General features: G+C 44.8%; 1 protein-coding gene across 6 annotated transcripts in view; it reads left to right on the forward strand.

Moving 5' to 3' along the window:
* Positions 1–20,305, forward strand: part of LRRFIP1 (LRR binding FLII interacting protein 1) — a 108,684-nt gene that overhangs the window by 23,797 nt on the left and 64,582 nt on the right. Inside the window, exon 1 of one of the 6 annotated variants that reach the window (XM_059476395.1) lies at positions 16,002–16,064. The exons of the other annotated variants lie outside the window; for them this stretch is intronic. Coding sequence (XP_059332378.1) covers positions 16,020–16,064 — 45 coding nt within the window. The 5' untranslated portion in view covers positions 16,002–16,019. Of the gene's footprint in view, positions 1–16,001; positions 16,065–20,305 lie in introns of those variants that run through there. 6 annotated transcript variants of the gene reach the window in all.

Consider the following 20,305-nt stretch of genomic DNA (forward strand, 5'->3'; position numbering starts at 1 on the left):
TTTGGTGGCCCCCTGGCAGTGTTTGGTGACCCCCCAGGAGGGTTTGGTGAAGGTTTGGTGGCCCTGGCAGGTTTTAGTGGCCCCCAGGAGGGGTTGGTGACCCCCAGGAAGGTTTGGTGGCCCTCAGGAGGGTTTAGTGACCACCAGGAGGGTTTGGTGAAGGTTTGGTGGCCCGGGCAGGTTTTGGTGGCCCTGGCAGTGTTTGGTGATCCCCCAGGAGGGTTTGGTGCCTCAGGCAAGGTTTGGTGGCCCCCATGATGGTTTCATGGCCCCCAGGATGGTTTCATGGCCCTGGCGAGGTTTGGTGAAGGTTTGGTGGCTGTGGCAGGATTTGGTGGCCCCCAGGAGGGTTTGGTGGCCCTGTCAGGATTTGGTGACCCCCACGGAGGGTTTGGTGGCCATGGCAGGGCTTAATAGCCCCTGAGAGTGTTTGGTGGCCCCCATGGAGGGTTTGGTGGCCGTGACAGGGTTTAATAGCCTCCAGGATGGTTTATTGGCCCTGGCAAGGTTTGGTGACCCCCAGGAGGGTTTGGTGAAGGTTTGGTGGCCCTGGCAGTGTTTGGTGGCCACCAGGAGGGTTTGGTGGCCCTGGCTGTGTTTGGTTCCACCTGCTGCTGTTGGTGGAAGGACGTGGCAGAGGCTCAGTCCTGGACACCATCAAAGGAAAACAATCCCTTCATCTTGGCTTGGTGGTGGTGAGAATTGGTTGTTACTGCAATGTCACAGCAGGATTTAAAAGCTCTGACAGATCCAGGGAGAATGATCAATACTCCCAGCAGTGCAGTTCTGTGGGATTTACAGGACTAATAAAAAACACAATGCACAAAGAGGGAAATAGGATAAACACTTAAATTTCCTTATAAAAGATGGGTGGAATGAAAGCTGTGCAATGTTTTGCTGTAAGGAGGTGGGAGTGGATGACTTCACTGTGACTGTGATAAAGCTTTCCTTTCCCAGAGTGTATTTAATCCATGGGAATCTGCATGAAAGTCAGGAATGTATTCTGGGAGTAGCACACTAAACCTGTCACCTACTTTGCTAATTGTGTGCCATTTTGAGAACAAAAGCTAAAGCATGTGAAACATCCAATATAGAGCAAACTCCATGTTTAACCCTGATCAGCTGAGTGGTTTGTTATCTGTGGGTGATGGTATTGGCCAGATAAATCAGGTACTGCTGATGGGTCAGTGCTGTATTTGCATTGTCCGTCACAGCTAGAACCCTTATATAGTCAAATATTTAGGCAGGCAAGCTGTGATCTCAGCTGAATATCATCAGAACACCAGCATTTAAAAGGATATTTTATAAATAAGAGGTGAAAAATCCTTATTTGTGAAGAGTAAATATTGCAACCTAGCTGCAACGATGTTCTGTTGCATTTAAGTGGATAATTTATCTCCAAAGGTGATACCTGGTGAAAACAAATGAAGAGTATCAATTAATTAGTTAAAGAGTATCAATATGAATTTTGTATCAGTTTCTTAAAATGAATCATCCTGGTTGTGTTTCTAGTGGGTGGATCAGTCGGAGGAGATAAAATAATCAGAGATGGTTCAGAAGTGGCCACTGGAAAGGCAGACTTAAAGCATCAGCATGAGTGTGTGCTGTGTCCTTTGCAGTGGGGCAGCTGGGCTCTCCTTTTGGCACCTCCCAAGCCATCCCTGGGCCTGGCTCTGCAGAGCCAGTGTTTGTTTTGCTGCCTGAGATAAGCCCAGCAGGGTCCCGTGCCTGAAATCCCATCAGTGAAATCCCAGGAGCTGAGTGGGCTGGCACTGTGTGCCTGGCATTGGGAAGTGGGACAGGGCTGGGTGGGCTGGCATTCTGTCGTAGGGGGATACAATATAAGAAAATAAAGGTAGTATAGAAAGTGAGCTTACCCCCTAAAGAGTTGCAGCTGAGCCAACTATTAGAGATTGGGAGCAGGCCTGATGTTAACAGGCCACAGCTGTAGCCAGTAAGAAGAGTGTTATAGAAGAGTGGATTGGTTGTTTGAGGGGAACAGGAGTCAGCTGGCTGCTGTGAGGACAAGGAAGAGTCAGTGCCTGGAGGAGCTGCCTGCCAGAAACATCAGGGAGGTGCAAAACTCTGCAATGTAATGGAACCTCTGCAATGTAATGAAAATAGAACTCCTGCAATGTAATGACAACATTCTGTGCCTGGCATTGGGAAGTGGGACAGGGCTGGGTGGGCTGGCATTCTGTGCCTGGCATTGGGAAGTGGGACAGGGCTGGGTGGGCTGGCATTCTGTGCCTGGCATTGGGAAGTGGGACAGGGCTGAGCCAGCTGCTGGGCTGGCTGCCAGGGCCCTGGAGAGGAGCTGCATGGCCAGCAGGAGGGCTTGCACCCATCCCCAGGGCATTCCCTAGGGATGGAGCTCCTGTGGGTGTTCCCCAGTGAAACCCCTGCAGGTCTCTGCTCCTGCTGGGCATCCTTCCCTGCCACCCTCAAGGCAGTGTTTGGAGGAGAATTATTCCTAGATTGGGCTGGCAGAACTGGCCAGTGAGGAGTGGAGGCTGGGCTGGAGCCCTGTCCTGGCTGCTGCTTATCCAGTTTTCAGTGTCAGTGCTCAGCTTTCACTCTGCCATAAAGCAAATGCTGATATGTGCCTAACGTGAAGTGACTTGTTCTTCCTGAATTGTACATTGCCTAAATTCTTCAGAAAGAAGCCAGTTAAGTCTTTCTTGCATAGAAAAACTTAAAGCAAAGTGGTTTTGTCTGAATGTGTGTGTAAGTTCTTATGTGCACTTAGGCACACAAAGGAGGAGACTGATTTCTAGAAAGGCTTCAGCATACAGTTGTATCTGAGATTTTCGTGTGTATCTTTGTATATATCATCCTTGGGATGATACTCTACACTTACTTGTCTCTTAAATATTCCATGGATCACTTTTTATCCTGCTGTTCAGCTGAAAAATAACACTGGAAATTTTTAACAAATAATAACACTTAGCCATATTCTCACACATCCCAATTTTTAAATGCTGAGGCCTTTGATATGGATTGCACTGTGACCTATTCCTGTGTGTAACTTTTCCCTGTGCTGGGATATGAGCTGTAGCACCTTGGCAGGTGTAGTGTGATGTGACAAAGTACTCTTTTTAAGCACGTGAGCGTTTCCCAGCAGTTTTGCAGCAGAACAGTTACAAAGGCATTTCTGTAAAGACCTGGCCTGTTTATCATGCTTATTCCTACTCTACAGCAGGATTTGTGGCAGAGCTTCTCCCGTTTGAAGGGATTTAGCCTTGCTTTTCCCAGGCCTGCACCATGGATTTGCATAAGCTGCAGTTACACACTCCAGTGGCTTTTCCAGGCTCTGTACTTTCAGGGAAGCAGACTCTGCTGACTGCAGCTCTTGTCGAGCCATTAACTGAGCTGGGCAGCGTCCTCTGAATGCTCAAGGTGGTTTCCAGATAACCTTGGCCTTGCCAGCACTTCAAAAACCCTGTCAGGTTAATAAGGGTGGAACTCCACAGCCTTTCCCCTGCTGTATGGATGGAGCAGGGACTGATTTTGTGATATTGCTGCCCACTGAGGTGACAGCTCCATTAATTGAGTAGTGCTGGTGTGAAATCTGCAGCTCCTCACATGTTTTATTCAGAGGAAACCTTAAACCTGCTGGTGGCTAATGCACGGTGTAAGCTGGGTGTATTCATCTGCTGGCCCAAACCTCAGCACTCTGAGCTTCTGTCTTCACTTCAATGTCTTTTTCAGAGAAAGAGTTCCCTTTTTTACTTCATTCTCTGCTAGAAACTGTATGAAGGGGTGGTTGGATAGCAGAAAATTGCATCTCCTAGGTAAAGTGAGGCTTGATGACCTCAAGGGGCTTTTTAAAACTTTTTTTGGCACTTTTATCTCCGTGTATAAATAGCTCACAAGTCTCTTCCTCAGCATTGGCTAGAAGTAGTGTTAAATGCTTTTGGGAGGTGAAAGTAGGCTTTCTCAGTTCCTTGTGGATGCAGCAAATCCAAGCTGCATGCTATATTTACACACTTAGGTTCCCTAGCAGCTTTTACTCCCTATGTAATATGTGCTGGTTTGTTGCAGTGTATTTAAAATGCACTCCTAACAAAAGATTTATGCTGGACTTAAAAGACAGGGAAATGCTTTAACATCAGTTTGTAGCTGCATACTGTCAGCAGCTCCATCTTAATTTATTCATGCAATTTTTAGGTAATATTTTGATCAGCAGCAATTCTCACATCTCTGGAGGAGTCATTTAAGGTGGTCAGGTTGTGCTGCTCCCCTTGCTGGTGTTTACTGGGAGCAGCTGAATAAGTGAATAAGCTTGTCACTCCCGCCCTTGAGCCTGCACTGATTGATTTGTGTTTTTTTGGAATTGGCTTGGCAAGGGTATGTTTTTCTCAGCTCACTGCTCGTACCACAGGAGAATTTCTCATCTGTATGAAGTGCCCTGGCAGCAGATCCTCCTCCTGGAGGAGTTCACTGAGGACAAACCCAGGGGTTTCTCTGCGTTTGCAAAAGGTCACCAGGAATTCTCAGTGACCTCAAGGAGACTTTGCCTTTCCTTTCAGGCAGCGTCTCAGGTTTCAAGGAGCTCTCTTGCTTCCCTGCTTAAGTGGTGTGCTGTTGAACCATGGAAATTTGGAGATTTTTCCACTGGCATGGAAGGCTTTGAGGTCTTCTCCCCAAATTTTAGTTGGTTTAAACTCTTGTGCTGTCTGACATGGCTGTGAGCATCACCACAGCTTGGGAGAGGTTGCTGTGAGTCTTTTCAGAAATGCTACTCTGCATGAAATTGTTTTCAGGGCCGAGATGATAATGGAAGTTATTCGTTGTATAACTTCCATATGCATTGTGGGCTCGTTTTTTAATATAGCTTAAAACCCTACTTTAGCTTTAGTCATAAACTGTGTTGTTATGATTAATGCTTGACATTAATATTCTGGAATAATTTACAATAAATCTTCTGTTCTCTGGCAGACATGCCTCTAAAACTTGTTGGTTTGTGTCTGTAGCTCCAAGGATTTCTACATCCATAACAGACAGCTTTAAAAAATTAGTCAGAGCTTTTATTGAAGTCTGTATTGGGGTGATTGATGTGTGCAAAGGAACCCAGAACATGTAAAAATGCCTCATGTGGTTTGGTGGGGTTTTTTGTGTCTGATATTGGCACTGTGTTGGATTCTACAGATGAATGTAAAATCCTCATATTTGTAATGATCAAAGGCATGGCTCCAATTCAGATTCCTTCTTTCCTCCCTTTGTCAGTCAGTAGGATGTGCATATAATGAAATAGCTGTTGAGGTCACTGTGGGTAATCCTAGAGGGAGAAAGGAGAGCAGAAACAAAAAATACCGGAGGGATGAGAAGGGGACCAAGCACACCCTCCAGGAGCAGCCAGAAGAGCTAATGATGGGTTCCAGCTGTGGTTCCTGTGGCAGGGACCAAGCTCAGCTGTGCTCTCTTGGCCCTCCTGATACTGCCCTGAGGTACAGAAAGAAGAAATTCAATCTATTCCTCTGTCAAAGAGTTTCCACCAGTTTCCCATCTCTATTGTAATTTATAGTTAAATGGTCTCTCTTTACAATTCCCACTCCTAACTAAGGGAAGGCAATAAATGATTAATGAGTCCCAAAATGCTGAGCCTGGGAGGTAGGAGACAAAACAAGGCAGGAGGTTCTGCCCCTAAAAACAGCTTTTAGTTGAATCCTCAGCTTCTGCTTTGGGCTCTGAGGTGCTTCTACTTAAAAACCATCTGTCAGCACAGCACACTGCCGCCTGTTCTTCCACTTAGCCACAAGGCTGTGGGAGCCTGCAGGAATGATATTCTGAACCTTTGCAAACCTCTTCATGTTTGTTTTTTTTTTCCTGCTGTTAAAGTGATGCTGAATGTGGAAGCTGTTACCTTTGGGCAGGCTGGTTATTAAATAAATATTTAAATAAAAAACCCTGTAGGTTTTGTTTGAGTCCTTCAAAAGTATTGGAGGTGGAGCAGAGAGTGAGGGTGCAGAACAGGAATTACTTACAAAATAAAGCTAGCTAGGACTTGTGGGTTATTTTGAGAATCTGGGGGGTCTGGAGGCTTAACACATTCTGAACATCCCAACTCCCCTGCCAGCTTTGCTTCTTGACATAAGTGCTTGAAATTTATCTGGTGATGGTAATAATTGAATGCTGAATTGCCAGGTCCTCGTTAGGAATTCAGAGGAGTGTCCCTTATCCTCTAATGGTAATTTTCATCCACATCCTCAATGAGAGAATAACCATGTAATTAAACATTTATACTGAAAATTCAGGGGTCCAGCTTTGTGTGGTGGAAGCAGTGCCTCCTTAGGGACACAGAAAAGTGTGCTCTGCTTGATTTACTTGATTTGCTTGATTGCTGCTCCCTCTTGTGGGGTTCAGGCCAGTTCAAACAAGCCTGGAGCTCATTCTTGGTGCGTTTAGATGGAGGAATTAATCAGTGCTTCTCCTCTGATTGATACACTCACTGGGTGGGGTAATGGCCTCAAGGCTTGCTCCTCTGTGCACCTCTACAAATCAGAGTGTTCTTTTATGTCAAGGGGGCTAAATCTGTAAAACATTTAATTCAGTTTTCTTCAGGAATTGATCCACTCACTGTGCTGTTAATCTGAGGCAGGGTTTGCCTTTCTGTCAGAGCAGGGATGAGGCAGTGGCACAGCTGTGGCAGGCTCGGCAGCGCTGAAACCTCTGACACCTCCTCTCCTGTAGTCAGCACTTCTGACTCGCCCTCCTCGGGCTCCTGCCCTTCTTAAGGGAGTTATTCCTGAAAGTTAAACCCCAAAAATACCTCCCCTGTGCTCTCCTAAATAAATGCAAATGCTCTAGCTGGGAGAAATATTTTTTTTCCCTTGTAATTTCTCAATTGTTCTGCTGGCCTAAAATCTCCACATCTAAAATGTGTTGTGCCTGAGGATGTAGAAATACTGCTTATGTTTGTTTTCCTCCAGAGAGACAGATGAGCTCTGGACATATAATCTCTGTTCTCTGGACAGGAAACTGGAGTGCTGTGGATTTCTTCATTGCTCCTAATTGATGGCAGAGACCTGTGCAACTTCACTTTGAGTTTTTTGGCGTGAAACTCTTCCAGGAATTTCCCTCTGAAGCTTAAAAGACAAATTGTCCTGACCTCTTGCAAAATGGGAAGGGGCCACATGAGTGTGACACTGAAACAAGAGCAGTTCACATGACGTAATTTCTGATATTACACCATTTCACAATAATGATAGGATTTGTCTCAGCACTGCAGTTTCCTTCACTTCACTCATGTTGAACTGTTTCTGCCCAGGAACTTCAATATGGGTATTAAATCTCAGCTTTGGAGAGGATTCAGTGGATTACCTGAAACATTTGATCTTCATTTTACCTGGCTTTAAAAGAATTAATCAATCTTAAATGTGCCTGCATGCAAAGTCTAGGCTTCTGTGGAGACCCAGTGCTGTTGTTTGACACAGAATGAATCCCTTGTAAATATATTTATTCTTTCTGTGATGCAGGCAGAAGTGGGATTTTGGCTGAGATTAAACCAGGAAGCAGGTGCACTTGATTTGAGAAAAAAAAAGAGCAGAATTTAGTGTTCTATTTATATCTTTTCTTGAAGTTTTATATTATTTTGTGTCACAGACTGGGTAATCCCTAGAACAGCATCAGTAACCTTTACTTCAAAACTTGTGATTTTCTTTTCTTTGGCTGGTAGTGTGAGCATTATTTTAAGCAGTTGCTGGGGTTTGTATCTACATTTTAATGTGCTCTATGTGCAGAGCTGTGCTCAGGATTTGCCACCTTTCATTCAGATGAAATCTGCAGTTCAGTGGGGACCAGAGGGTGATCCCCACAGATTGCATTGCTTGTAGCAGTCCCTCAATTTCACTTCTTATTTATACTCCAAATAACAAAACCTCTGTTTCTGTCCATGCATCAAAAAGATATTGGCACCCACTCAGCCCCAGAGCCTTCCCCAACCTGTGTTTATGCTGTAAAGCAACCGGATGAGGAATTGCACTTCATTGCAGGTTCCAAATGGGGTTATTGTGCTTTACTTTGTGGTCATGACAAATGTGTTTGCTCTTCAGTAAAGTGTAGCAGTGGCTGAATTAATTTTGCATGTGTGCTCCTTGTTAAGTGTGTGCTGGTGCCTGAGGACGAGTCCCCAGTGGGAAACATTGGTTGGAGCTTTGCTTCCAAAGAGAAGTCAAGCACCAAGAGTCTGAAATACAGCTCAGCTCTTTTGTTTGTGAGCTCTGAGTGACTTTAATTGCAGTCCTGCAATCAAACAGAAATATGGTATTTAAGTGGCACTCCGCAATACAACCGTTCTGCTTGGGTGTTCTGAGGTTCAGTTTTATTTAAATTTTAAATGAGGATAACAGTTGTTGCTGCAAAACACTGCTGGTGCCATAGAGACAACTACAAGAGGTCACTGCAGAAGAGAAACTTCTCTCTTTTTATAAAGAAGTTGGGTAAAAAAGAAGAAACCACTGGCTGCAGCTCCATGCAAATAACTATTGCTGGAGACAACACTGGGAAGATTTTTATGCTTTCCTTGTGAAATTCCAGCCCATATTTGCTAATGCTTCCAGTGGGTTTGTTTTTTTTTTTTTTTTTCTCCTTCTAGTTATCATTTCTGATTGATTAACTTATTTATATGAGTGATCCAGCTGTTTCCAAAGTCAACTGGACTCCCCCTCAAAACTATTTCCATGAGTTGCCAGTCTTGATGTAAATCCATGGCTGCAGTATTATCCAGGGTGTAGAAAACACATGGATTTGTTCTCAGAGGTAACAGCTGTAGAGAGAGGAGTATCCAAATTCCTGCCTGGTGGGACCAACCACTTACTGACCAGAGAGCTATTTAGGGAGAAAATGCCAATTGAAGAAGTGACGTAAATGTGGTCAGTTGATACTAACTGAGGAGCTGCCAGCCAACATCCTATCCTGGAGTTGCTCTTTCATCCCTGTTTTGCTTTTTTGGAGTGGAAACAGCACGAGTGATTGATTGCTAAATAGCGGTGGAAGTGGTGCACTCTATATATAGAGTGGTGCTGGAGAGCAGAGCTACAATGCTTATGAAGAAAAAACCCAAACCAAAACAAAACCCCACCAACAAAAACATTTACTGAGATAATAAATGCCTCTAAACCACCACCAAGATGGAAATGATAACAAGATACCTCGGTTTTAAGAGGTGTTTTAAGATCAATTCCTCGTGGCAGGATTTGCTTTGGTAATCCTGGTGGAGCTCAATTATTGTTTAGACTAAATATTGTTTATTTTTGTATTTTTAGCAGCAGCTCCTTGGGACTCCAGGGCAATATAATTTACGAGGTAGGATGCAAGTCCCTAATTGTGTCTTGCATTGTACAGGCTGTTCAGTGCAGAATAAACATTCTCCTCCTTCTTGTGGGGGGAAAGGTCTGTGTCAACAAGGCTTTGCAGCCTCTGCTCGCATGCCTGAGCTCTATCTCCAAGATGGGTTTCCTGGCAAACACATCAGCAAATGTTTCTCCAAAGTGCACAGTGCTCATGTATAAATTCCTTCATTAGTCGTGGCTCTCATTCCCTCCTCCCCTTCCCAGTCTTGGGCTCCAAATGTTGAGCAAGAGGACCAGGAATGCTGAGCCCTTAAACTGAGATAACTCACAGCAGCACCCACGGCATGTCAGAGCAGAGGGAATGCCTGTTCCCACTGCTTGGAATGAAGGAAAACAGAAAACCAGATCTCTGCCATTCAGAGAAACCCTAAAAAACAAAATTGGGAATCGCTCCTGGAATGCCCTTGAAAGAAAAACTTGCCATCATTTAATCTCCCACCAAACTTCAGGCTTGTAGGATTTAGGGTGTGGATGAGCCTGAGCAGGGACATGGGTTCAGGCTGCACTCAGGGTGCTCATGGGAACATCACGGTAGCTCTTCTGGCCAGGTTTCCACTGAAGGTGTACTTTATTATCCTCATTCTATGGGAAAACTGGACACTTCTCAAAGGGAACTGCCAATTTTTTTGCTAAAATGTTTGATAATGAGATTCTGTGGTGTTTGCAGAGGATGTGATCCCTGTTCATTGAAGGTGCCATCCTAGTTCATTCTCTCTAGTGAATGCAGTCAAATATTTGAGTTGAAGCCCTGATGAAGGTTAGCTGTAAGTCTGACTTTTTGGACTTGATTTTTACTGTGAATTTGATTTGTCTTTTCTTTTTTTTGTGTGTGTGTTCTGAGTGGGAGAGCTTGGTGACTTAACCATGGCACTCCCAGAGCTTACAAATCCTGGTGGTGCTTTCCCACCTATTGTCCCTGATGGGGTAGGATGGAATACAGAACCTCTGCCCTTTTTGGAATTACTGTTGGGTTTCTAATTCCACAACATTTACAGTCCTGGTGGGAATAGTTAATGAATGGTTTAATGGTTAAATAGTTAATTAACTCTTTAATCTCATTAGGTTGGAAGTAGAGCTCTGGAGATGGCAAAGCCTCATGCTATGGATACACCAGCAGAGAAGCACTTTCCTACAAGTAAAATGCTCTTGCTGGATCCTTTTTGTATTTTTTTACACAGGCTTTTTTACACTCAGGTTCTGTGAGATAATCCAAACCAAAACTCTTTTTTCCCCTTTGTTTTTTATTCATTATTAAGCAAAGGAATGGAAAAGCTTAAGACTAGGGCCGGAATTTTTATTATAGGAGCCACTCTTGAATCTGTCACTTCTGCAACAGGAAGATCATGTAACTTTTCATCCACCCACATTTCCAATTTCTGAAACTTTTATCTACCCATATTTCCAATTTCTAAAGCTGAAGTAGTCCAGCTTTAATATATTCAATGTTGGGTTTTGGATTTTTTTTTTTACTACTACTACTTTTTTACTACTTTTGTTAAGGTTGGGATTGAAGCTTTTGAGATGATATTTCGTGTTTAGGTTTAAATGTTTATTTTTTCTTATTTATATTATAGTTTTATAGGTAGTGAGTTTTGTAGTATTTTACTAACAAGGTACAAAATGGTTAATTATCTTTTGTTATAAGGTTTTTTAAGGTTAAACTAGATAAATAACAAATCACACTTGAATTATTTTTACTTTTAATTCAAAAACTAATCACTCAAAGCCCGCAGTGCAGACTTTTTTGGTCTGATTGCAAAATACTACTTAAACTCATGCAGAAAGAAGGAAGAAGAAGGTAAAGAAGAGGGATTAGTTTTTGTATTAAAACTTCTGTTTTGTTTCATTTATTTTATTATATATGTAATATATAATATATATTATATTATATAGCATATATAGCATATAATTTATGTATAATATAATATATAGTATATATTATATAGTGTATAATATATAGTGTATAATATGTATATTATATTATATTATTATAGTTTGATAATATATGTATAATCAACATTATAATATATATAGTTATATAACTTTATATTATACCTATAGACATATGTGATATTATACAGAGACATATATGTGATATTTTACATAGAGACACGTCTATATAGACATTATGTATATTATACATATAGACATTTATATCTATTGTACATATAGCCATATACATATACTATAGGATATAGTTTTATTTAAACTCCATAGTATACAGTTTTATTTGAACTATATAATTCTAATAATAATATGAATGATATACTTGTACAAATTATAATAATAATATAAACCATACACTTGTAATTTTAGTGTTGTTAATTAATTTTGGAAGGTTTTTTTATGGCCTTAAGTTAATTATAGAATTTTTTCTTTTTCTAAATTTGGGGTTTAAGTTTCAAATTCTCAGCCCTCTGGGGTTCTACCAATTCAATATCCAACTGTTGATGGCATCACTGTTTTGAGGCTGAATGACAAATGTGCCACAGGCTCATTTGGAGCATGACTCAGTGTGACTTGTGCCTGATCCAGCAGTTTCCTTCCTCCTCCTCCTCCTCCTCCTCCCTGCAGGCCGCTGTGCAGGCTGGCCAGAGGATAATCTGTTGATCCTGGCAGGGGATTGTGGCACTGAAAACCGGGCATTGTTTTCCTAAGGAGCGCTTGGCTGCGAGTGCTGGAGCCCAGTGCCTCGGTGGTGGCCACCGCAAGGAGGTTTTGTTCCCGTGGCCAGCGGGGCTCCAGGCGTGCCAGGCTGGCCCAGCAGGCCGGGGTGGTGGAGTGATGAGGCACAGATGTCACTTTTCCTGTCCCTCTGACCTCGGGTGGGTGTCACTCCTGAGGTTTTTATTGGCTTTCTTCAGCATTCGAAGAACAACACTGTGAACCTTGTTAGAAAACCCCCCAAAAATTGGAGTAACCAAATATTTCTTCTAATATAAAGTATTTTTAAGCTTTTTTCCACAAAACAAGACTTTATTTCCCTGTTCCCATTGTTTGGAAAGCCAGGACTGAATAAGACACTGACGGACATTACCGAAATTCCAAGAATCATAGAATCATTTGGGTTGGGAAAGATCAAAGTCCAACCAATAACCCAACACTGGCAAATCCACCAACAGTGACACCACTTGAAGAGAATGCAGGAAATGCACAACAGAATTTCATTTTTATAGCTATAAATGAGATCATCTGAGTTAGATATGTTGGTGATGGATAGTGTTGGGAAGTGGCTGAAGAATTAATACTCAGGTGGGCTAAGCTGGAGCCAGAGTGCTCTAAGGTGCAGGTTTCTTTTTAAACCTGTCTCTAAAGGTTTTGACTACTTTATTCCTACTTGCTTGCCTCTTAACCTGCCCATAACATGCCTTAAAGACAAAATAAAAGTCAGTTGAGTATGAGCTGTGCTGGGGGCCAAATTCCTTGGAATTTGAGTTATCAGTGATATTCACATACCTGGAGGCTGACTGGGTGATCTTTCCCTCTTGCTTTTGACACAGCTCCTCTGTTGTTGGTTGTTATGGGTAAAGTACAGTTCTGGCAAGCTGATTTTTAGGATTTGGGCCAGCATTTGATGAGGATTGCCTTGTTCTGAGTGCAGGCATGCATTTTGTGCGTGTGTGTTTGCAAAGGGGAGGTGTGTTCCCCACAGGGAGATAAGGAGTCTGTGTCACTGGAATCAGAACTGCTGTCCTAAGTGCAGTAAACTTCCTTTTTACTTTCTGCTTAGACATACCCAGCTCACAGTTATCCCATCAGGTTTCTGGAAGTGTCAAATTACTCTTTTTTTCCCCCCCTTCTAAGTCTCCCATTACCTGTTTTTCATAGGCTCAGTTTAGCATTGTAGTACGTGCAGTGCCTAAATGGGGACATCCTTCCTGCTTAGAAATGTCCTGGAATTAATGTCACTCTTCCACAGCATCCTATTTCACATGGGAAATGCATGGACACAAGAGCTGTGTGCTGAATAAATAAATAAATACCAGTTTTAGAAGATGCTGCTGTTTTTCTGAGTAGGAGAGAGCTGTGACGAGATAGACACTGCACTTTTGAGGGGATTTGTCGGGACCTGATTGGAATTTTGAGCCTTCTTTTACATAAAATCAATTACAAAATGCTGAAGTGTGTGCTCAGAGCTCTGTATTGCTGGGAAATGGAAGTTTGCTAGCATTAAAAAGACCTCTTGATCCTTCAGTTCCTACCCAGCAGATCTGTAGTAGAGCTGTTTGTTTGAATTTATCCCAGGATATGTATGAAGTGCTTCCTCAAGTAAACCCAGTAAAACCAAACATCTTGGCTTGGAAAGTCAATAGGAAAAGGTGTGTGTGCAGGGGGGAGTAATTTATATTTTCAGTGTATTTTCCAAGTGACACTGCAAAATCTGTCGAGATTTGCCAGTGAATGTAAGGGGAGGTTAATTCCTGTTAACCAAGAACCAGAACAAATTGTCTGTTTCAAGCTAAGATGAAGATATTTGTCACGCTGAGTTGTTCTGATGCTTCAGATTTACACAGTTAACATCACTCCCCTTCTCTGTTAAAATGTCTCACTTAAGGCAATATGTATTTTTTCTGAAGAATTTACTCCAGTGCCTGGTCCTGGCTGCCTTGGGGTGAGCTGCCATTGTGCAGAAATGCTTTCTTCACAGCTGAGCACCAAATATTGCTGGAAGCCCCAAATCATGCTGTTACCTGCACCAAAATTGAATGCTGAGCAGCCTCTGGGAATTAGGGCATGACTCCTCTTGGATTTAGGGCTATTCAAAAAAGACAGACCTGTTGGAGGATGAAGTGAGTGTCTGTTAAATGAAGATTTAAATTATAGATGCTCCACAGGAACACAGAGTATTTATTTGTTTCTTCATGCACGTGCTGGAGTGGATTTGAGATGGTTTAGATTTGGAGTGGATTTGAGATTTATTTTGTTGAAGCAAAGTTGGGTCATTTACCTGGTGAAGGAGTTAAAAACTCATAGGCTCAACTGGTGGCTTTGGAGGTTAATGAAAGATGTGACTTTGGAGATCTTATTGCAGCCTTTCAGTACTTAAAGAATTGTTATAGAAATGACAGAGACTTTTGACAAAGTGTACGGGAGTGACAGGACACAGAGGAATGGCTTCACAATGACAGAGGGCAGCATTAAATGGGATATTGGGAAGGAATTCTTCCCTATAAGGATGCTGAGGTGCCCATGGAAGGTGTGGCTGCCCCTGGATCTCTGGAAGTGTCCAAGGCCAGGTTGGATGGGGCTTGGAGCAACCTGGGATAGTGGAAGGTGTCCCTGCCCATAGCAAGGGGTGGAATGAGATGGACTTTAAGGTCCCTTCCAACCCAAACCATTCTGTAGTTCCATGATTCACATAAAACCAGGCCGTTTTACAATTGTAAAGCTTCACCTGACCTAAGCAGGGTTTCTCCCAGGGGCAGGGTGCAAGTTAGACCATCCCTAATCCCTCTTATTTAAAGGAAGCACGACTGGCCTTCCCAGGGACAGTGGGACATGGCTTGGTTCCAGGCACTGCCAAGTGATTGCCCCCAAGTGTAAAACAGTGCCAGTGCTTCCAAATGAGCTAAAATACAGTCAGCAGCATGGCAGGGTGTGCTGTGCCAGCCTGAGCAGCCAGATTCCTTGTGCTGGGCAGGCAGCTCATGGAAAAACTGAGCTCAGCCGCTGGGTGGAGGCTTCGCTGGGCTCCTGAGCGGGAAGGAGGGCGCAGGCTGAGTTGCTAAGGAGCAACCTGTTTGGCTGGCCCTGGAGAATCCCGTGCCAGGAAGAGATGACTCGCCGAGTGCTCTGCTGTCGCTGCTGAGGAATGGCAGTAATGGGTAAAGTGAGCTCTTGAGGCTTCGGAGCTCTCACGGCCCCGGGCGTTTCTCCCTGGCCTTTGGGAGGGCATGGGTGAGCGAGCTTCAGCTGAAGTCAAGGGGAATCGAGAGATGCTTTGGGTGAAAAATCCGGTGGAATCAACAGGTGGCATTAACCTCCGTGGAGCTAGGATATCTGCTGTGACCCTGTCTCCAATTGTTTTGGGGTATCGATCCGTTTAGTGCCACTTAAAGCCACTTGTGCCCTCTAATCCTTCTGTGCCTTCGGCGCATCCACCTCATCACCTTTTGAAATGCAGGGTATCCATCTTTTGGCCAGCCACTACTCCCGATTGCTCTTCTGCTATACTGTCAGACTTCAATCACACATTTTGGGGTTTTACATTTTTTTTCCCCATTATTCCATTTCTGAAAGAATAAAACCAAGACCAGCGTGGATGCCTCATTTTAAGCTCGGCTCCACACATCGCAACCCGCAGCCCCGATATAATTAGCACCGCAATTAGCAGCGGTGGGGCGGTTTGTTTGTGCCATGCAAAGGCCGCCCGGCGCGAACAGGAATATACATTTAGAAGCATGGATGTGCAGCCCGGAGGGAGGGAGGGCGCCCAGCTCTTGGGATGCTCTGGTTTTCCTCCTCGGGGACACAAAGGAGGCGGGGAGGCGCTTTCCGTGGGGGTTCCGGAGCGATGCCCCGCAGGTGTGTGTGTGTATAAGAGAATGTGAGAGTGTGTGTGCGCTGCCCCGGCTCTTCCGAGCGCCGCTCCCCGCCCGCTCCCCGCTCCGCCCCCGGGCCGTGCCGGGCGGGCCCCGGCGGGGACAGACGGCGGCAGCGGGAGCCATGGACGCGGCTGCCGAGTGCCTCAGCCCGGCTGCCCAGCAGCAGGTAAGGCCGGGGGGCTGCGGGGGGGCTCGGGCAGCGCCGCCGGGACAGCTCCGTGCGGTGCCCGGAGGCGGCCGGGACAGCTCCGTGCGGTGCCCGGAGGCGGCCGGCGCCCAGCCCCGGGGGATCGTCCCGGTCTCGCTTTGCACAGTCGCTGAGCAGAACGTGAGCTCTGAGCTGCTCCGGGAGCCTTCGTCCCAGCGGAACCTGGGAAATGAGTGCTGAGTAAATGTCGAAGCAGCCCCGTGGGACCGTCAGGTGGCCGCGGGCGGGTCGGGCATCCCTGGACAGGAGCTGTCTGACCGGCTCAGGATGTGCTGTCGGGGTATTAGAAGGGAATCCCTATGGTTACGTGTAGGTTAAGGTTCATCAGCCTGCTGCCTCTGAGTAGTGATTTGCATTTAAGAGAAAGGTGAGGGGTAAAGCAGGATGTGGACTGACCGAGCCCTGTGTGATTCACGGGTTCATTACCATATGAGTAAGTGGTGCAAAGTGTTGTATGTATTTATAACTCATATGCAAAAAAATGTCCGATAAATATGCTGCCTTAACCTCTTAAACATAGTCCCTCTTGTTTCCATGCTAATAGTCACCACTCACCTGGTGAGCTCCTGGAACTCCTGGGTTAGGTCACATGCCGCTGAAATGGAGACAGGGAAAAACATTGCCATGGGTTAGCACTGGTTCTACCCGACAGCTATGCTGGTCAGCTGTGTTACAGGAATATTGCAAATCGGGTGTTGCATGTTCAAACAGACTTTAAATTATGTAGGAGGGCAAGGAACCTTATCAGGTTTTTGACTGATGGAGTGTGACTTGGCTAAACAGAATGAACAGTCCTATAATATTTGAGGAAGAGGATACAGAATACTGGAATGGGACAGCATCCATCAGGAAAAATTTTGCTGGCCCAAAAAATGACTGGCTGGCTGTGTCTTATGCATGTTGGCAAGAGGTTTAAATCAGCCTGAGAATAGTTATTGCAGCAATGCCCAGCAGTGGTTGCTCACAGGGAGCAGGTGTAATTTAGTCAGGCAGACTTGTGTTTTAAGGTTTCTCTGGCAGTGGGATCAGAGAGCTTTTCTGGGTATGGTTTGGTGCTGGCAAGCTAACACTTCAATCCTCCACGACAAATATGACACTGGCTTTGATTACTAGCCTTAGAAGCAGGTAATTTGGAGTGCACTGGAATTGAGGGGTGCTTTGTATAGCTGGAAAACTCTTACACATGTAACTATGTGGCAAGTCAACATGGTCATTTGTCACCGCTCAGAAAAGCAGCGTAACTTCCTGCCTTTGTTGGCTGTGTCTTGGGGCTGCCGGGCGAACAATGAAGCCCTGGCTGTTTCAGGAGGGAAAGGCTCTGAGAGTGCACACCTTCAGGATGTGTGTGTGTGTGTCACTGGCCTCTACCTTAGCAGCTCACCTCGATAATTCTCTCATCGTGCCACGGTGACAGCGCAGCTTCCCCAACGCGCGCGCGGGGCCGGGAAGCCGCGGCTTCCGTCACCATTGTGCTCCATCCCCTGCCACGGGCACAGCCAGGCCTGGTCCCCACCAGTGGGGTTTGAAAGGGGGCTCTGTGGGGTAGGGGTCTCTCCACAGCAGCTGCACATCCCGTGCTCCCACTTATCCCAACTTCTGCAGGCAGCAGAAGATGCTTCTCACCCTTTCCAGCTGACACCCAACACCTGCTTTGGTGTTTTTTTCACATGTAGTTCTGCTCCTGTTACAACCTGCTCAGTTCTTCCCTCTTCAGATCTAAACATACTGAACTCCTTAAGCCAGGGTAGAGATTTGCTGCTGCACAGGGCTGGGGTTTTATTTTCAGGCTGAGTGACCCTAAAGCTGCAGTGTCAAGTGCTGAGCAAGTAGCCCTGCAAAAGCAAGGAGCGTTTTGGAGTTCAACAGTGCATTTCTTTCAGGGCTTGGTGACTGTAAATCATTCTGAGCAACTGCAATAAAAACCCAAGAATTCAGTGTGTGTATTTGTAGTATTTGAGCAAGTCCCATAAATTAGGGTGATGATTTTTCAGCTGGTGCCCAGTTCTGTGTTCATCTCAGCCATCTCCTCTCGTTTTGCCCATGGGGCCTTACAGAAGCCTCTGATGAGGTTTGGGTTTTTTTGGTGTGACATGCTCAGTAGGGCTGAAGCTGCCATTTCTCCTTGTCAGATGAGCAATATTTCATAAAAGGGAAGTTGCAAAAGCTTGGTAATGAGTGCAATTAGGCTTCGTATTTTTATTCTTCTGTTTTTGACAATGATCTGTCACTTTTGATTGAGGCCTGTATTGCTTGCTGAGTCACTGATGAATTTTAGATGATTTTAAGAAGTCAAGGAGACTTCTTCAGTCTTAGTGATTTCTAATTTATTTTTTTTAAATCTTTCATTCCTTGAATAGTTTTTTATGCCTTAGGCAGCCTAAAGAACAGCTTTTAGTAAGCTGAATTTCAGAAGTATGTGAATTTTTGGGTGGTTGTCTAATGTTCAGCAGTGTCTCTTGCAGGCTGCAGTGTCTGCCTCTGCTACTGCCCTTAGAGGTGAGGTGACTCTGTCAAGTGCTTGGGCTGGACAAAGACCAAAGTCAGCCAGGCAAAGCCTGTTTTGGTTTAGTCAGCACAGAGGGAGAAATGTAAAGTTAGTGTTGCTGCTTGCAGGCTGTGCAAGAAATTAAGGTATTTATAGCACGGAGCAGAGTCCAGGAGGCGCAGAGTGTGGTCTGACAAACCCCGATGCGTTCCGTCACGCCCATGCTGCGAGGAAGAGGCCCTCAATAAATAAATCTGACACTGCTCTGTGTGGGTCTGAAAGCCTGGCCTGTGTTTTTTATTCTTTCATCTCCTAAAGGTTCACAGCTTGAGCAGCTGGGGCTGTTCTGGATGTCCTTGCCCTGTGCTGTGCTGGGGGGCACCCACTGTACCTGAGCTGGGCTTTGGCACAGGAAAATCTGTGTGCAACAGGCTCCCACCCTCACTGCAGGGTTTGTTTGGCTTGCTAGCAGCCTTTGGTTTGACTCTGATAACTCCTTACCCAGTGAGATGTGGGCTCCTCCCTGTCCTGATGGATTTACCTCCTCTGAGCTCACAGGTGATACCAGCTTCATCACCCGTGCCACCTACAGAGTACTAAACAACAATTCATTCTGAGTTAAGTATTTCCGTCCACCAAAGCATGCTAGGAATGGGATGGTGAAGGCCACAGGTTGACCATTTGATGGCTGGCCTGACTCTATAGCATGATGTATTTCTGTTGAGCTGGAGAGCACCCTCCAAGATTTGTGGGTAGCCTCTCATACTGAAGCCTTTTTTTCCTCCTCTTTGCATATTTCCTGTCCCCCCCTTGTCTCATTTTGCTGTGGGCTCAAAAACCCTTTAGGGAAGGATGGCCTGTTTCTTACAAACCCTCCTTTGTCCAGCACAAATGAGCTGGTGTTTGGTCAGGAACCACGGTGAAAATAACTGTGTAACCATCTAAATGGCACCCAGACATCCTTGAGAACGTGCTTGAAAATATTCCTTACTGCCCGATGCAGCCCTTAAGGGACAGAAGCCTTCTGACAGAGAAGTTTGGGTTACTAAGGAGCCAAGAGCATGATTTGGTGGGGATTTGTTCCTTTACTCCATGAGGATCGTCAGGCAGGGGAACAGGAGCCTGGAGAGGCTGCAGAGCCACCAAACTGAGGTTTTCAGGAGCCATCTGGTCCAAGCCCTGAGCAGTGTGGTCTGAATGTGATGCTGACCCTGCTTTGAGCTGGTGAGTGGATGAGACCTCCTGAGGTCCCTTCCAGCCCAAACAATTCTGTAATTATTTGTTTCAATGTGATGAAAATGAGTTGCTTTAAAATATGAGTGTTCAGAATGAAATACAACTACATGACTTCTTACAAAGGTACCAGTCTGTGATAGCCACAGGTTTTCAGCTTAAAGTTCAAGAACTCAGGATACTGTTTCTGTTGTTTTTTATTCAAAGATACTTAAGGCTGATGTGGTCATGGAAAGAAAAAGTTCATAAATAAACAATATGCTTGTTCCAAGATGTAAGCCATTGTTAGTCAAAGCTGCTGAGTGAAAATGTGTTTTTTATTCTTACAAGGTTTGCAGGTTGGCTTTAAATGGGCAGCTGGAGGGCTGCAAAGATGAAATAGAATAAGGTAGAGATGCACCATGGATTGGCACTAAAAGCAGAATTATGTCCTAAGAAATGACACACAAAATGTGTGGTTTTGCACAAGGTAAAATTCATT

The sequence above is a fragment of the Ammospiza nelsoni genome, chromosome 7 (assembly GCF_027579445.1).
Source record: "Ammospiza nelsoni isolate bAmmNel1 chromosome 7, bAmmNel1.pri, whole genome shotgun sequence".
Classification (NCBI taxonomy): Eukaryota; Metazoa; Chordata; class Aves; order Passeriformes; family Passerellidae; genus Ammospiza; species Ammospiza nelsoni.